Below are 17,391 nucleotides of genomic sequence, written 5' to 3' on the forward strand. Positions count from 1 at the left end.
TTATGGTAGTCCAACTGGATCTTGCCTAATAGAAACATGGTCACATTGGGCTGTCATGCCATGAAGTCAGTGAAGCATCAAAATGATTCAAAATCTTGTCTTCGTGGTATGATAGTTACACAATATAGCTTTAAATGACAAAATGTTGTTTATAAATAACTTAAAACAGCTTTGCTCACTCCTCATCTGTTTTTTTTTCTTTTTACAGAAAGAAGTACAAATAAGGCCATGGTAAGAAAATGATTTGTTTGTATAATGATATTGATGATGACAGATCTAATATTATAATAATATAAGGCCTGTTAGAACTCAGCAAAATATCGATAAAGAAAATGATTGAGAATAACTGAACAGGACTGACAAGGTTTAGTTTTCAGCTCCAGGTTGACTCAACACACGATATGTCTCATCACAACACTCCCAAAGCAGATTGTGTAAATGACGTAAAATAGCAGATTTTAGAGCAAGTCACTGTATGAAAATGCGTGTGAAGTGCTGGTGATTGGAGGCTTTTCCATATTTATTCATACTGATTCTTCCACCATCTCTTTCTGTCTCAGTGGAGTGCACAGTGTGAAAGTGGATTGCACTGTGACGTCTCGTTTCGCTCACACCGTCATGACTTCCAAGGCTCTGAACCAAGCAACTCTTCTCAGGAAATCTTCTTTGAAGTGGAGCTGCCCAAGACCGCCTTCATCAGCAACTTTAGCATGTCAGTGTGTCCTACACTCTGATTTCCACTCTTCCCACATTCCTATGCCCAGTATGACCATTTGTGTGAGACAGCCTTCCTCCCATTTGAACTCTGAAGCTGAATTATTTTAATAATATAAATTATTAGTCAATATAATTAGTATATAATAACAACAACAAACAACAACAACAATAACAATAACAATAGAATAATATAATTAATTAGTAAGTTGCATCATGCTGTTCTCCATCTTTGTGTCTCACAGGAAATTGAAGGTCAGTGTATGTTGGTGAGGTGAAGGAGAAGAGAAAGCAAGAAACAGTATGAGAAGGCTGTTTTCCTCTGGACAGACTGCTGGACTGGTCAGTATGTTGGACTGAACAATGTTACAGTATGATTTGAACACATGGTGGTGGTGTGAACATTAATACTGTCCATCATTACAGGGCTTCTGGGAGAAAAATGGAGAAGTTTCAGTGTCAGTGAATATTGCAGCCAAAAGCAACGTGACTTTTATTCTGACTTACGAGGAGCTCCTTCAGAGGAAACTGGCCAATATGAGATTCTAACACGAGTTAAACCCACAACAACCGGTGCAAGAGTTTCAGGTTATTACATGTTCATGTTTAAATCCTGGTTCCTGGTGAATTTCAAATACTCCACATGAGTTTTTTCTCTTTCTCTGTGTGTGTGTGTGCCTGTGTGGAGCAGATTGTAACAAACATCTATGAGCCCACGGCATTCTTATGTCATACCCATGCAACCTTCCTCTCCAATGATCTGCTCCCTCCTGGTGGAGAAAACCGTCACAGACAAAAAGGTACATGATACAACAGGTTTTTTTCTGTTTTCAAAGTGTCTCACTTCCTTTTCTTCACATTCAAAAAATACTAACTCAAGAATTAACAGTAAACTAAACTGATCGTTTGTATCCCATTGTCGGCAACATCTCTTTCTCACCAACTATTGAGCAGCAGAGAAAGTGTCCAGGTGTGATGAAAGTGTCATTGACGGCGATTTTATCATCAAGTATGATGTGAACCGAGCAAAGAGCCTTGGGGCATTCAGGTCAGCTAAAAAGACTGTACTCAGTATCAGCTGAATGTACATTTAAATCACATATACAACTATAGGTTTACTTTAATGCTGAGTTCTAAAGTACAATTGATCAATATAGATTAGATAGGCCAAGACATGGAGTTCTCATGATGCCTTCTCATTCTTTCATGTACCGATGTATATTATTGCTCATTATGATTCTCTTCCCTTCAGATCGTGAATGGATACTTTGTTCACTTTTTTGCTCCACCTAACCTGCCCAGAGTCCCAAAGAATGTGGTATTTGTAATTGACAGGAGTGGATCAATGAGTGGAACAAAGATGCACCAGGTGAGAGACGGTTCAGACTGGTAATGTGACTGATATATATTATTGCCTACATTTTGACCTCTCACCTTACAATTCTTTGTAGACAGACAGGCATTGACGACCATTCTCCAAGACCTCCATGAGGATGACCACTTTGCCCTCATCCTGTTTGACAGCTCTGTCATTTCCTGGCAGGAATCTCTAATCAAAGCAACCAAGAAAAATGTAGCTGAAGCCACGGTCTACGTCCAAAAGATTACAGATAGAGGAGGTTGATAGAAAAACAAGTGACACTAGCTTTAATGCTAAATGTTGTCTGCTTCTAAATGGTAGAAATACACTATCACACCATACATTTGACAATAGTATGTGTCTTTTCCTTCTAGCAACTGACATCATAGTGCGTGTTTGAGAGCCGTGGACATGCTGGTCAATGACAGGCAGGAAGAAGCTCCCAGAGAGGGCACGATATGTTATTTTACTGACTGATGGAATGCCAAATTCCGGTAAGCCACATAAGATGTTTACACACTGAAGGATTTACTGTATAGATGTGTCCATGCACATTTGATTGATGGACTTTATATTTAGCATTACATTTCTGCATATGTTTGTGTTTGAAGGAGTGTCTAGCCTTCCACATCCAGGAAATGTTCGTTTCTTCTATTGGGGGGAACATGTCTCTGTCTGTCTTGGTTCGGGAATGATGTGGATTATTCCTTCCTGGATGTGATGAGCAAACAAAACAAAGGAGTGGCGCGCAGATTTTTGAGGTTCAGATGCAACACTTCAACTTGAGGTCAAGGGTCTAAGCTATGAATACATTTTAAGCCAATAGTTTGCTATGTCACACATTCTTTCCCAATTATGTAATCACATGTGTGTGTGCATTTATTCCAGGGTTTCTATGAGGAGGTGTCCAGCCCTCTGCTTACAGAGGTAGACCTGCGTTATCCTGACAACACAGTAGAATTACTGACCACCAACCACTTCACCAATTGTTTAACGGCTCAGAGATTGTTGTGGCGCGTCGGCTGATGACAACAACCTGGACAACTTCATGGTGGAGGTCTTCGGCCAGGGGGTGAGGAGAAAGAAATTGCAGAAATTTAGAGACAGCGCTGAGGTATCGAGAAGATGTTTCTTAATCTGTTTTTAGACATTGTTTCTTCAACATTTCTCTCTCCTGTAGTTTGAGGAGGACTTCAAGGTGCAGGACCAGGCGGTGCTGTGGACTGGGATGTCATATACCCAGATGAGGAATACATCTTTGGGGATTTTACAGAGCGTCTGTGGGCCTACCTCACCATCCAGCAGCTACTAGATAAGAGGTTAGTTTGAGTAATTTAACTCAAGTTGAGTTGCTCTATTGATCTCATGAAGATCTATGTTCATGATATTTGTCCATCGTCTGAGAGGTTCTGTGGTGGTTTTCTAAATGCCTGTGTCATATGTTGCAATTTCATTACATTTTCTTTCTTGCAGTAAGATTGGTGCTGCAGATGAGAAAGCCAATGCCACAGCCAAGGCTCTAGACATGTCTCTGCGTTATAGCTTTGTCACTCCCCTCACCTCCATGGTGGTCACCAAGCCTGAAACTGAGGACGGCACAGACAGCCCTCTCATTGCTGACAAGCTGACTGAGGGTAAGTGAGAAAAAACAGGGATTACATTAGTGATCTGAGGCACTGCACCTCTGTAGACTTAATGTACCTAATGTGCCTTGCCACTCACTGCTGAGCTTTTAAGTCTTGATCATTTTTTGTTTTTTACTTTTTATCCCGTGTTTATTCATGTTATAGGTTTTAATTCACCTTTAACATTTTATTGTTTTGTTTTTTTGTTTTTTGTTTGTTTTAGTTTTTATGTTTGCTTAATTGGTCCTTAATTTTCATGCATTTGTCTCTTTAACTTTTTTGTTTTGTTTTTCTTTTTATGTGCTTCACATTGTATGGCCTAATTTTATGATGACCATGTATTATCTATTCTGCTGGATTCTATCCATTGTTGTTGTCTTATTTTTGTTTTTAATTGCTATATGAAGCACTTTGGGCTGCAGGTTTGCTATATAAATAGGTGGTGTATAAATTTGTTTTTGTTTATCTGTTTTTTGTTTGACAGAGCAAAGACAACAGGCAGAAAGAATTGGTAAGACAGACACTTTTTAAACATATAGCAGAGATGGGATTAGGTCAATTCACTACATAATATTTGACTTGATTTCTATCATTCCTGTATGCAGGATATCAACATTCACCTGCAGTGCACAGGGTGGCTTATGTGCCACCACCCACATATTTTGGTAAGAACCTTTTTAGGAATATATGCATTGGCATACTGTACATTGTTGACATGTATACTGACTGTCTGTCAGCCAGTTCATCAGTTAGTCCATCAACTATTCATGGTCCTTAGAGGAGTCCTCACGCTGACTGATCTTTTTTTCAGTGTTACCAGCACGTCAAACTGTCTTAACATCTGCTGTGAATTATCTAAACATCTACTATATTAGTAGATTGGCAAAGTTGATAAATTTGTCCTTAGTCTTTTCCCCTGACTTTTCCTCTAGTGCCACAATGAGGTCCACATTTTACATTTTGAGTTAGTTACCATGACATTTCACACACATATTCAAATTCCTTTCAGGATAAATAAAAAAATAAACAGTTATCTCTTTGTGGTATCACTTGCAGTGGACGGAGACCCTCATTTCATGATCGAGCTCCCAGACAGAGATGATGCTTTGTGCTTCAACATCAACGACAAACCAGGAACCATTTTCAACCTGGTCAGAGACGCAAACTCAGGTCTTGATTATCATGTTTTTACCCACTGACAATAAGTATAAGATGACTTTTTTTTAAACTTTTGACTGAATCCCCTGTTGTTTCCACAGGTATTTTGGTCAATGGCCAGATCATTGGAGATAAGAAGATTCCCCCTGATGGGAAAATTAACACTTACTTTTGGCGTTTTGGCATCGTCCACCAGACTCTGGGTGTGAGGCTTGAGGTGGACACTCAGGTCATTTCTGTCTTCCAAGATGGCAAACGGGTCAAGCTGCTGTGGTCTGACTCTGCTTCTCTCAAAGGACCCAAGTGAGTGTCTACACTATCACATAAAATCCAGTTAAATTAACATATATTACAGTTAGTTCGGTAGTTAATTTTATTGACACAAATAATTAAAAAACATAAGATTTGGGTCCAAATTGTTGTGGAGAAATTGCTGAAGTCAAAGATCAATGGTGAGGTCAGGAAGGAATGAAGTGTTCAGGAGCCTCTGATCTAACATTTATTGACGCTTGGCCAAGGAGAATCAGATACACTCTCAAAGTACATCAGAAGTGCCTGAGTCGGTCTCACATTCTGCCCAACTCATCTTGGTGGATAGCCTTCAAACCCCAAGATAACACCACAAATACTGTACGCTCAGAATTAGCCAAAAAGAATGTTTTTACCCACACACACACAAAAAGGAGAAAAAAAATGATACACTTCATCGTTTGTCATATAATAATAGATTTGTCAAATAAACACCTTGATTGCACTATACCATTCCATCTCCCATCTATTTTTCCAGTATTGCAAGACAAGCTTGTAACATAACTAAAATCTTTTTTATCAGTGTTGGCAAAGAGAGAGCTCGGCTCTGTATTTTACACGGATGTCCTTTGTGTGAGGGCACATTTTGTATGCCCATATTACAATGATACACGTAAGTGTGGGTGTGTGTGGCTCCATCTTCCCATTTATACACGCAGCCTATGGGAGGACAACCGGAACCGTGTGAAAGTCACTCTCAAGTAGCAGTAATGTATGGGGCAGTGTTGGAATAAAGGGGGTGGATGGACATGTCCGGGTTGATGACTTTGTAGGTTATGTATCTTATTCCGTCATTAGAGCGTATTTTCACAATTATGTCTGCACAATCTCTCTCAATGTGGTCTTTGTCATCCATTAACTCCTTTAGGTATGAATCCATGACCTTGTTTTCCTTTCTTGTCATTTCAAAAGCAAACCATAAGGGGTCATCTTGTATACCCTGCAGCTGCATCACCTTAGTCAAGAATCTGGCTTGTTTCTGTCTGATTAAGACTTGCACTGAAGCGAACTCTGCCTCCCCCAGGCAAATAAGGTTTGGTGTGGTAGACCTCACTCCCAATAAAGATTTCACCCCAGTCACATAAAGAGATTCAACACACTGGAATTTTTAACCAAGCCTGCATCCATACAAAATATCTGATGAAAAAGCAGCCTCAAACACTTTTAATTTAACACAAAATAGAGCATCATAATTAGTTAATAGAAAAAGTGATCAATTTGTTTAAGTGCTTCATTTTATGTTTTTACTCTGTGAAAGAGATTTTCGGGCGTTACCATCAGCAGTAAAAATGGATCCAAGATACATATAACTGTTGCAGTGCCTTACTATAAATGAGTTCAGTTGAATAGCCTGCCTGTCCTTGTCAGTTCCCAAAATAACCATAAACTTTGTTTTATCTTCATTAACCAGCATGCCATATTCTTCACAATATCTTTCCAAAACTTGCAGTTTCTCGGTCAGCTTTTCTCTGGATATTGCAAGGATAACAGTGTCATCCATTAACATTAAAACATGCAGCCACTTTAGAAATCCATCATCTCCACACTGTTGTTTAATCTGTCTAATAAGCCTATCAACAAACATCACAAACAGGAAGCAGGATGTGGGAGAACCTTGTCTTAAACCGATAGTAGATGTTATTGTGGTGGAGCCCAAGATACTTGTAGTAACATTGTACATTGACATCAAAGCTAAAATCATAGTAACCCCACACCCCAAACTTTTTAACATTCAGAACAGTTCCAGTTCCTCCATTCCTCATGGGACTCTCTCATAAGTCTTAGAAAAATCTATAAAAGCAATGTACAGTTGTACCTTCTTTCTCACACAATATTCTATCCAAAGCCTGAATGCTACAATATGTTCAATGTAGCTTCTCTGTGGCTGGGCTCCTGCTTGCTCCCGAGATGGCTCATACCAGGCCATCAACCAATTATTTAGCACATAGTCATACAACTTTGCAACACTATTGATCATACTTATCCCAAAGTTATCACAATTCAGGGGATTACCTTTCTTAAATAACATGATCAATCTAGCAGGGGTCCAGCTTAGTGGGTATCCAGATACAAAAATAGAGTTTAAAAATATGCACAAAAGTACTAGCCATTCACCTGGAAACAGTTTAAATAGGCTTGGGCTTATACCATCTGGGCCTGCTCCTTTTCCTGGCTTCAACTGTTGGTCAATCAAATGTTTGACTTCTGCTAGTGTAATAGGGTTGTCTAATAGAGACATGTGCACATTATAGTATTCTACATGTGGTGTAGACAATAATTAACATCTTCTTTTCTCTTCTATTTTCTCTTCTAGTGTGGATCTTCTCGTGACCAAGGATCGCAGCTTAACAGTGACTCTAAAAGATTCAGTCAAGTTTGTCATCCTGCTTCACAAAGTGTGGAAGAAGCACCCGTACCACCGGGACTACTTGGGTTTCTACACCTTGGACAGCCACCTCCTGTCCCCTTCTGTTCACGGCCTGCTAGGTACAGCATGAAGCATGCAGCAAACATGCAGCGAATAGATTGCATGGTTTAATATTTAATACAGTATAACACCCCACAGATAAGTTGCAACAATATTTACCACTCTATTGCCTAAAGTGGAATTGGTTCAATATGGGTACAATATGAAAACAATGTGACAATGTCACTTGTAGTGTTGAACCTACAGACAATCTGCAGTTGCCCTTGGCTTTATAGCAAGTTCAGGTTCATTGTTTAGCTATCACAACTTCACTGTTTCAGAGTTGTTTTATTTTGACATTACAGGATAATAAAGCTCAGATTTTGCAAAGATCTCTAGTAGAGAGACACAGGGCCAGAATGATTACATTTTACTATGATATATGAATGTTTGACCATTCTCCAGGTCAGTTCTACCATGGGATTGAATATGAAGTGACTGACCTGCGTCCAGGTGAGGTCCCAGAGAAACCAGATGCCACCATGTTTGTGAAAGGACGGGAGCTCAATGTGACCAGGTACACGGCATGACTCAATTAATATGTATAGTATGTATATGTTTAATGTGAATGTAAATATGTGCCCTTAAAATATCATTTGGTCTACATGACATTTCTGTCTCTGTCCACAGAGGCTGGCAGAGAGACTTCAGGAATGATGTGAAGAATGGTGAAAATGTTCCCTGCTGGTTTATTCACAGTAATGGAACAGGCCTCCTCGATGGAAATGAGGCAGACTATATTGTGTCAGGACTTTTTAAAACTGTTTAAAAACAAGGTATCCATCATGGAAATCATCTAAATCACAGTCATGAAATAAATATTCAAATCTGCCTGTACTTAACACCATGAATACATCATGTAGCTGATCAGTGTAATTGCTGGAAGTCCTGGGAGACAGCAATTCAGCAATCACTTGTATGGAAATGAATAAAACACAGTTCTTAAAGACGGACTCAAGCTGGAATTAATGATTTCATTTTGGTTATTTTTCAAACTCAGGGGCCAGCACCATGAATGCAAAAATATGTGACTAAGAGAAAGTACACCATTGGTTAGTTGAACGTTGGAGTTTGCTCACTAATCACTGCTCACATTAGTTATGCAATTCCAGGGATACATTCAGTCAGAAAATGCTGTGCTATGGTTTCTGGATTCGATAACAGTTTTGTTGAAACAACATGAGTCGTGCACAGCCAAGGATCATCCTCCCTGGCTGTGAAATGAAGCCTATGCAGAAGTGCTAAAAACTACAGTTCCTCGAATGGCCACTTGAGACTGGCGACATGACAAGCAAACACAAGCCAAGACTGAATCAGTTTAAACAGTTTTTAATAATAATAAAATCGATTCAAATGTTTTCCCACAATTCCTCAGCACCTAACTTAAAAAGTGTGATGCAGACTGCAGCCTAGACAGAGAGTATGTGAATATGGACAGACATGTTGATGTGATATATAATAACTTTGATCATGAAGTCTGAAGTTATAAACTACAGGCATAGACAGGTATCAGTACAGACTCGAGTCTAACGCTTGTCTTCTTTATGACACTTGCTCTGTGTCCTCACTGCGCTGAGGAACTGTTTGTGGTTCGTTCCTCTCATCCCCTGCAGTTCTCTCTGAGCGTGAGCAACCATTCTCAATGTGACAAATACTTTTCACATTTGTGCCTGGTGGCCAATATGCCTTCATTATTCTTTAAATTCTGACCTTGATAATGATTTTACAGTCCAGAAAAAAAGTTCTCTAAAGAATGTGATTATAGTTTCCAGAAATATTATTATTATTATAATGTTGGCTTACACTTTAATGATATAATGAAGATGATGGATGATATAATTAACCTCATTCACATCTCAGCAAGGAATTAATACATTCATCAAAGGGAAAATTCCTTGATTTATATAACTTGCACTTGCAGGTGGTGAAGGAGCACATCATGTAATCAAGCACTAGATAAGCAAGATGGGATTAGATGATAAATAATCTTGAGTTATGTTTGTCTTTGCTCTGTCAGTTGATTAAAACAATGCACACTAACTCACATAAACATCATAAAAGAGTTGCAGGGATAACCTCCTCCTGAAGCACATAGTGTGGGTGGAATTTAGCTTGTATGAAAGGATGCCAACATTTTTACACACTTGTTTTTAGCCATGCTGTGGGAGAGGTTCTTCTGTTTCCTAGGCTTGCCAGTGGTGTGGAGAGTCATGCCGCTCTGAGTCTGTGTCTGGCTCTGGCTTCCAGCTCAGGCCCAGGGAGCTCTGGTTGTTTTCTCGCAGAGATGCTCTGACACAGATATTTAATATAAATAACAATAATAAACTACATGTACAGCATTTGCATAGAAACAAATGTCTGTTTTGTTACTCCTATGTTCAGCTGACACCTCATTAGTGACACATCAGTCTATACACTGGCAAAATGTAAGGCACACCAGGATTGAATATGCTATACCCGGCTAATAGTGATATGGCGTGCATTTCTAGGCCAGTTTTATTACTTTTTATTGGTAATGACTGGTTAAAAAGATACTTATCAGACTAAAACATAAATGTTAGGGTTTAAACAGAACTGTTTTAAGTTTTTTGTTCCAAATCCAAATCAAATCTCAAGTTACTTCAAAGAAGACCAAGTCAAATCTCAAGCTCACTTCGGGGGGGCACATGCCTCATGTACATGCCTCCAAACTCTGGTAAGTCTGTCAGGTCACTGAATGCTTTTGAACCACTTGCATGTGGTAGATACTTAACTTAGGAGTTTTTGCTTTCAAGTCTCAAATCAAGTCTAGTCTTTGGGGCATTAGGTCTAATGAAGTCTCACAGCAATCAAGTCCAAGTCAAGTCTCAAGTCTTTAGGACACACAGGTCCTGTGGGACATTGCATTGCGCATCACAATGTGCAGACAAATACAATCTTGGTTTTAATCCGTGTCAGACTATATCCTATTAATTTTTAAGAATGTCTGATGTTGGCAAAAAGAAGACATCATCATCTCGCCTCACGCATTTGTGGCAATTTTTTAAACATAAACTGTATTTAAAAAAATATGCAACTGTACATTAGAGCCAGGCTGTCAAACAGGATTCATAATGAGAACTCGTGCCTCCAGTTTGGCTAGAAGACTTCCCCTACTGTTTCTCATGTTTGTAAAAATTTGTCTTCAGTTTAAAAAGTAGTAAGCCAGAGACAGTTTGTCTCTTCCTTCTGTTCCTCCATTACTCTTGCAGTCTCCCACCCTTTCATCAGTTTGATAAACTAACCAGTTCATCTCCAGCTGCCTGTCTATTCCTGCCAGCTTGTTTGTTGTATGACCTTTACATCCAAAATTATTTTCCCACACTAAGCACACCACTCCTTTGTCTGGTTATGGGTCACATCTTGCTTTCCATACATGTTACTGCAAGTTTGCTTCATATTCTTGAAACACTTCCTCTATGAGAAAGTTTGTGAAACACAGAGGTGGTGACTTAAATGAAAATAATGATGAAATACATTTGGTGCAGATCTTTTTCCAATTCTGTCTTTTTTTCTTAATAATCATTTTGTGTTCTAGCATTCTTTTATTGTTTTTGATAACAGATTACATATCCAGTTCTGCCAGCTCCCTCTGAAATGGTAAGTAACTTTTCCTGTGGTAATAAATACATAACTAAATTTACATAGATATGTCAGTAAACAACCTATAAAATATGTAAGTTGTGCATAAAAAGCATAGAATATGACCCATAAAGATTTGGATAAGACACATAGCCGAGGGAATAAAGGAGTTAGAGTACAATTACTATCATTGACAGGTAGAATAACATCCTGAAGAAATGCTCACTGATTTCTTAATGATATATGGAATAACACATATCCCTCTGTGTAACTTAAACTAAGTAATCTTTGAACAAATTTTAATAACACTGTTCAGGCTGACAGACCGTGGAACCAGCAAAAAACAGCAAAGGTCAATAAAGCTTAACTAGAACTAAACAAGAGTTTAGTTTTCAAATTTCCAAACTTGCTTAGAGCACACAGCATCCAGGTTGACTCATCACAACCCTCTCAAAGTGGAATCATGGTCTACGTCCAGCAGATCAGGGACTGTGGAGTGACAATTCTTATGTGACAATATCATACTTCCTAAATTATAGAAAAACATCCTAATACTATAGATTTTACAATATGCGTGTAAAAATATCATCACTGGTGGAACAACTGATGCAGAAGCGTATAGAAAATCTCATAATTTATATTAAAACATTAAAACACTTGTATGCGGTAAACACACAAGTACACCCTGAAGTTACGTAGTACAAAGGCACATCAGGACTAGATAAATATATCTTATGTTGATGAAACCTTACACTCTTCCATACATTCTTAAATCCGTCCCCCTTCCGTCCCACACACTTCCTAATTTACTGGAAACTGCGCACACAGACTTACATAAACAAAAAAGTTGCAGAGGTACCCTCCTCCTGCAGCACACGGTGGGGGCGGAGTATAACTCATGGGAAGACTTGATCCCCACATGCTTCGAATTCCAACCACACTTGTTTTCAGCCATGCTTGTGGAGAGGCTCTTCTGTTTCCCAGGCTTGCCAGCGACATGGAGAGTCTTGTTGCTGTGGATCTGTTTCTGCATCTGTCTTCCAGCTCAGGTTCAGGGAGCTCTGATTGTTTCCCACAGAGATGCCCTGACACAGGTATTTAAAATAAACTACATGTGCAGCATTTGCTTGTAAACAAAAGTTGTAAGAGTTTATCTTTCCCATGAAAAATCTCCAGGCATGCCAGGAAGTGATGAGCTTTGCATGTCTGCATGACAGCAGCAACTATTGCTCTGTGAAAAGAGAATAAAAGAGGATCTGTTTCGAGGGCATAAATACCAAAGCTGTGCAGAAAAACAGAAAAGCAACATAGAAGTTAAATACCAAAGCAGTAGTGACTCGGTCATTTCTCCAAAGCATTGACAGCTGACAGGAAAATCCTTTGAAAGTGTACAAACCAGCTAAATAGTGATGTGATAGTGAATTCAAGTTAAATCTCAAGTCAGTCTAAAGAAGTCCAAGTCTAGTCTTAAGTCTGTTATTGCTCCTTGAGCAACAGTCCAAGACAAGTCTTTCAGGGCTCACTATTAAAACAACATTATTTAAGATTTACGTAAAGCGCAATTTATTTTTATTTTGATATGATTACAATACTTCAATGCATTAAAGGTGCATTAGCAGCAGTTTCTTTTTTGGAACAGGTGGATCTAAAATGGCTTGCACCTTGGCAGTCCCGCCCTTTTCCAGTCCCACATTTGTAACTTTAAGACATTCAAACAGCTGTCTTGCATTTTTGTCAATGCATTTTTGGTTGCTTTTTGAAGTATTCTTTGGTTCATTGTCCTGCTATAAGACACATGACCTCTAACAGAGACCCAGCTTGCTAAAACTGGGCTCACATTGCACCCCAGAATTCTATGGTAGCCTTTAGATTCCACAATGCCAGGCACACAGTCAAGACATCCAGTGCCTTAAGCAGCAAAGCAACCCCAAAACATCAGTGAAACTCCACCATGTTTGACTGCACGGACTGTGTTGCTACTGACATACTGACACAAACATAAAAAAGCCAGATTCAAGTTACTATTTTTTTTCCAAAGGACATGTTACCAAATATTAAGTTGAGGGTGCCAATATTTTTGCCTAGTCCATTTTGCTTTTTTTTGTTTCTTAGATGTTGCCTTTTTTTCTTTGCTTTTTTGTGTGTTCTTCTAGTACAACAAAAGAAATGACATGAAAATATCAAAGCATTTGTAATTGCGACATTTTTGGAGAAGTAGTGCACTATGTAACAGAGATGCAGGGGTGCCAATATTTTTGGCCATGACTGTAGTCTGAATTTAGGGTGTGTAGTAAAGTGGGAAAGGCACTGGTCTTTGCTCTTGTAAGTGGTGAGTCTCGGTGGATCCCCAAAAATAAAAGTTAGTATCGCCTGTCAAATATTCTTGATCAGTTTTTGTGCTAAGCTGCAACTAATGCACGACATTTAGGGAATCTCAAGTTCTGTGGTGGCAGATAAACATATATTTGCATGTTTCTTTTCAGTCCTGCATTTATTTTCCTAAAAACCATACAGTCATATGTTCTGTTTCAGGAGACCAAAGAAGCTATGGGCAGCAGGTCAATAAAGGTACTCCGCTTAAAATAATTACTAACAGAAGTATAAGCTGATTGTTCTGTCTATCCTGTGTTTATGTATGTCAGCTCAAAAAGAATAGTTTTGACTGTGAAAATGGATTCATGTTTTGTCTCTTTTTTTCTCAGCAGAAAAGAAGCACCAACTCTGAAAATGTAAGTAAAACATGTTGATGGTTGCATGGTAAAATTAAAATCTTTTCTAGCAACAAGGCATTTACACATGGATGTTAATGTATCCTTGGCAAATTAATCGTGAAACCTGGATATGATAATAACTCAATACACAATGGTCAAGAGGACTGGTAGCTTCTGTCTCACAGTAGTGGTATTGTTTTTGTTTGTCTACATTTTCTTTTAACCTCATTTGTTCCAGATGCCACTTGTTACATTCTTCCCCCCTGGAGTCCACAGGCATATATTTATTTTCTCTTTTCTTTACTGGAGCCAATAAACAGGAAATGGAAACTTGAAGTGATTTGTCCATCTGTGTTTTATTCCTTTCTGCGTTTGCTAGTATCACAGTGACTAAAGGTTTACAGAACAGTGACCTATCTCTGTTTTGTGACTTGTATAATTTAGAGACAGTCTTCATGATATCTGATCCAGAATTCAGAAGAGACACAAAAACAGGCTGCCAGTCCTCTCCACCACTGGTCTTGCCTGTTGCTGTCATATAACACAATGTTTTAGAATTAGTGTGGTTATGATTCATTGCTATTGAATCCCTAAAGGAAATATTTTATTCACCAAACATGCCAAGTTTCTCTCTCTGTCTATCTTTTCAGATGGTGGAGGTGCACAGTGTGAAAGTGGATTGCACTGTGACGTCTCGTTTTGCTCACACCGTCATGACCTCCAAGGCTCTGAACAAAGCAAACTCTTCTCAGGAAATCTTCTTTGAAGTGGAGCTGCCCAAGACCGCCTTCATCAGCAACTTCAGCATGTCAGTCAGAACTCAGTACTTTTGACAACAAGTATAGACCTCATCTTTCTCTACGTTTGACAAATGTCCTTGTGTCTCACAGGGAAATTGAAGGTCAGGTGTATGTTGGTGAGGTGAAGGAGAAAGAGAAAGCAAAGAAACAGTATGAGAAGGCTGTTTCCTCTGGACAGACTGCTGGACTGGTCAAGTATGTTGGACTGAAAGATGTTACAGTATGATTTGAACACATTGTGGTGGTGTAAACAATGATACATGTCCATCATTACAGGGCTTCTGGAAGAAAGTTGGAGAAGTTTTCAGTGTCTGTGAATGTTGCAGCCAAAAGCAGCGTGACTTTTATTCTGACTTATGAGGAGCTCCTTCAGAGGAAACTGGGCCAATATGAGATTCTAACACGAGTTAAACCAAAACAGCCGGTGCAAGAGTTTCAGGTTGGACTTTTGTTTTCTTAATGGTGACATACTGATCAGGAGGAGCTGAAAAGCATTTAAACTAATTCCATATATTAATGTAAAATGTGAGGACTCACAGTGATTCCACACTTAATCTGTAATTATGTGTGTATGCATGTGAGACAGATTGTGGCAAACATCTATGAACCCCAAGGCATTGCTTTCGTTGAGGCCTCTACAACTTTCCTCACCAATGAGCTCCTCTCACTTGTGGAGAAAACCGTCACAGACTCAAAGGTGAAGAAATAAAGATTTCTGTCTCTATGTTTGTAGACTTCTATGAACTTTATGATGTTTTTTGTGTTCACCAATGTGACTTGAAATTAATCTATTTGTCTCTCAGGCTCACATCTCTTTCTCACCAACACTGGAGCAGCAGAGGAAATGTCCAGGATGTGAAGACACCATAATTGACGGGGATTTCATCATCAAATACGACGTGAAGCGAGAAGAGAGCCTTGGGGAAATTAAGGTCAACAACGAACAAAAAGACTTTATCATATTATATTATAGTATTTTACTTCTGATCTTAGTTTTACTTCTTTAGCAGTTTGAATGCGTGCATACTGACCTCTTGTGTTTTACTGTATTTCCACATTAGACTTAATCAAAAACTGTATTTCCTTTAGATGGTGAATGGATACTTTGTTCACTTTTTTGCTCCACCTAACCTGCCCAGAGTCCCAAAGAATGTGGTGTTTGTGATTGACAGGAGTGGATCAATGAGTGGAACAAAGATTAAACAGGTAAATCACTTTGTGTGTAGTTTACATCATTAGTTAAAGTCTGTGTGTAAAGTCTTTTCTGATTTCTTTTAAAATACATTAAATGTGTTGGAAGATAGTTGCTGAAAACATGTCAAAAGACTTTGAACGATATATTACTGAAATGTGGAGTTAGAGGGTAAAACAGTTTTTCACCAGTTTTCAGTCCAGGATTTTTTGGGCCGTCCTAAAGGGTGGCTCGATGACACGCTGAGGCGACCCTGAGCATACTCCTACACCCCTAGCAGAGAGATTAATTCATCTCACTCAAAGTGTTTCAAAGTTTCAGACACGTTTCAGTCGCTTCAAAATGGCTGCTTTACTGCTCTCACTGCAGTGGGCAAGGCTTCAGCACATTCAGTGGACACACACCCACAGGCCTGGAGCTGAGAATACTGCTGATTTTTATCTGAATTTCATAAATTTGACGATATTTTTAATCATTCAAAATTGGCTGGGTGGTTAATAACACTTTCTTCTTTGGTATGACAAATTCAGAACACATATTTATTCTTAATTTACACAGACTTTAATTCTTGTTTCAGTGTATCTTTATGGGTAAATTTGGAATCTTTTACAGACCCGGGAAGCATTGGAAGCCATTCTGAAAGACCTCCATGAAGAGGACCACTTTGCTCTCATCCTGTTTGATAGTTCCATTGTTACCTGGATGGACTCTCTTACCAAAGCAACAGAGAAAAATGTGTCAAAAGCCATTGCCTACGTGAGGAAATTAAGGGACAGAGGAGGTTAGAGAAAAACAAGTGGTACCAACTACTTTGCTAAATGTTTTGTGTACTTCAGAGGACTTAATTTAGCATAAAGATGTTTGTTACCATGAGCTTGCCTGGAAACCTTCAAGGAATTCACTGCCCTGACCAATAAATGACCACACTCATAGCGCCAAGTAAAACTGCAAATTGTTGTTTTTACACTTTATGTATTAATTAAACAAACAAGGTACAAAGTATTGATTTGTCTTCTCTGGGCAGTGTATTTACCAAATAGATTCTGAATTTTCTCTCTGATAATGTTTTCATATGAAATGTTCATATTTATCTTTGTTTTATTGCCTTCCAGCAACCAATGTTAATGATGCTGTACTGAGAGCAGTGGACATGCTGGTAAAAGAAAAAGGGCATCACAACGTTCCAGAGAGGAGTGCAGACATGATTATTTTACTGACCGATGGGATGCCAAACAGTGGTGAGGTGTCTTATTTTGGAAGATCAAAATATAAGTACATCAAAACACAGTTTGACATTAAACAGTAAATCTGTGTTTTCTTTGTAGTGTTGTGTTGTCAGAATTGTCAAAATGAATTTGTCCTTCGTGGTTTCTTTCTGACACAACCTGTTACAATCGAAGAGTGCACATTTGATCTATGTAATTTATATTCAGCATTACATTTTCATCATTCATT

The 17,391-nt window shown here is 38.8% G+C and overlaps 1 protein-coding gene across 4 annotated transcripts in view; it reads left to right on the top strand.

Annotated features, from left to right (window-relative positions):
- Positions 1–17,391, top strand: part of LOC104939586 (inter-alpha-trypsin inhibitor heavy chain H3) — a 42,636-nt gene that overhangs the window by 19,598 nt on the left and 5,647 nt on the right. Inside the window, exons 1-11 of one of the 4 annotated variants that reach the window (XM_027279661.1) lie at positions 12,159–12,327; positions 13,766–13,801; positions 13,936–13,962; positions 14,595–14,752; positions 14,835–14,939; positions 15,021–15,183; positions 15,331–15,441; positions 15,548–15,676; positions 15,834–15,950; positions 16,549–16,717; positions 17,049–17,174. In XM_027279661.1, the coding sequence (XP_027135462.1) occupies positions 12,187–12,327; positions 13,766–13,801; positions 13,936–13,962; positions 14,595–14,752; positions 14,835–14,939; positions 15,021–15,183; positions 15,331–15,441; positions 15,548–15,676; positions 15,834–15,950; positions 16,549–16,717; positions 17,049–17,174 (1,282 nt within the window). In that variant the 5' untranslated portion in view covers positions 12,159–12,186. Of the gene's footprint in view, positions 1–599; positions 713–12,158; positions 12,328–13,765; positions 13,802–13,935; positions 13,963–14,594; positions 14,753–14,834; positions 14,940–15,020; positions 15,184–15,330; positions 15,442–15,547; positions 15,677–15,833; positions 15,951–16,548; positions 16,718–17,048; positions 17,175–17,391 lie in introns of those variants that run through there. The other 3 variants (XM_027279662.1, XM_027279664.1, XM_027279663.1) reach the window with 3 other exon arrangements.

This window comes from Larimichthys crocea, chromosome VI (genome assembly GCF_000972845.2).
Source record: "Larimichthys crocea isolate SSNF chromosome VI, L_crocea_2.0, whole genome shotgun sequence".
In the NCBI taxonomy this organism is placed as follows: Eukaryota; Metazoa; Chordata; class Actinopteri; family Sciaenidae; genus Larimichthys; species Larimichthys crocea.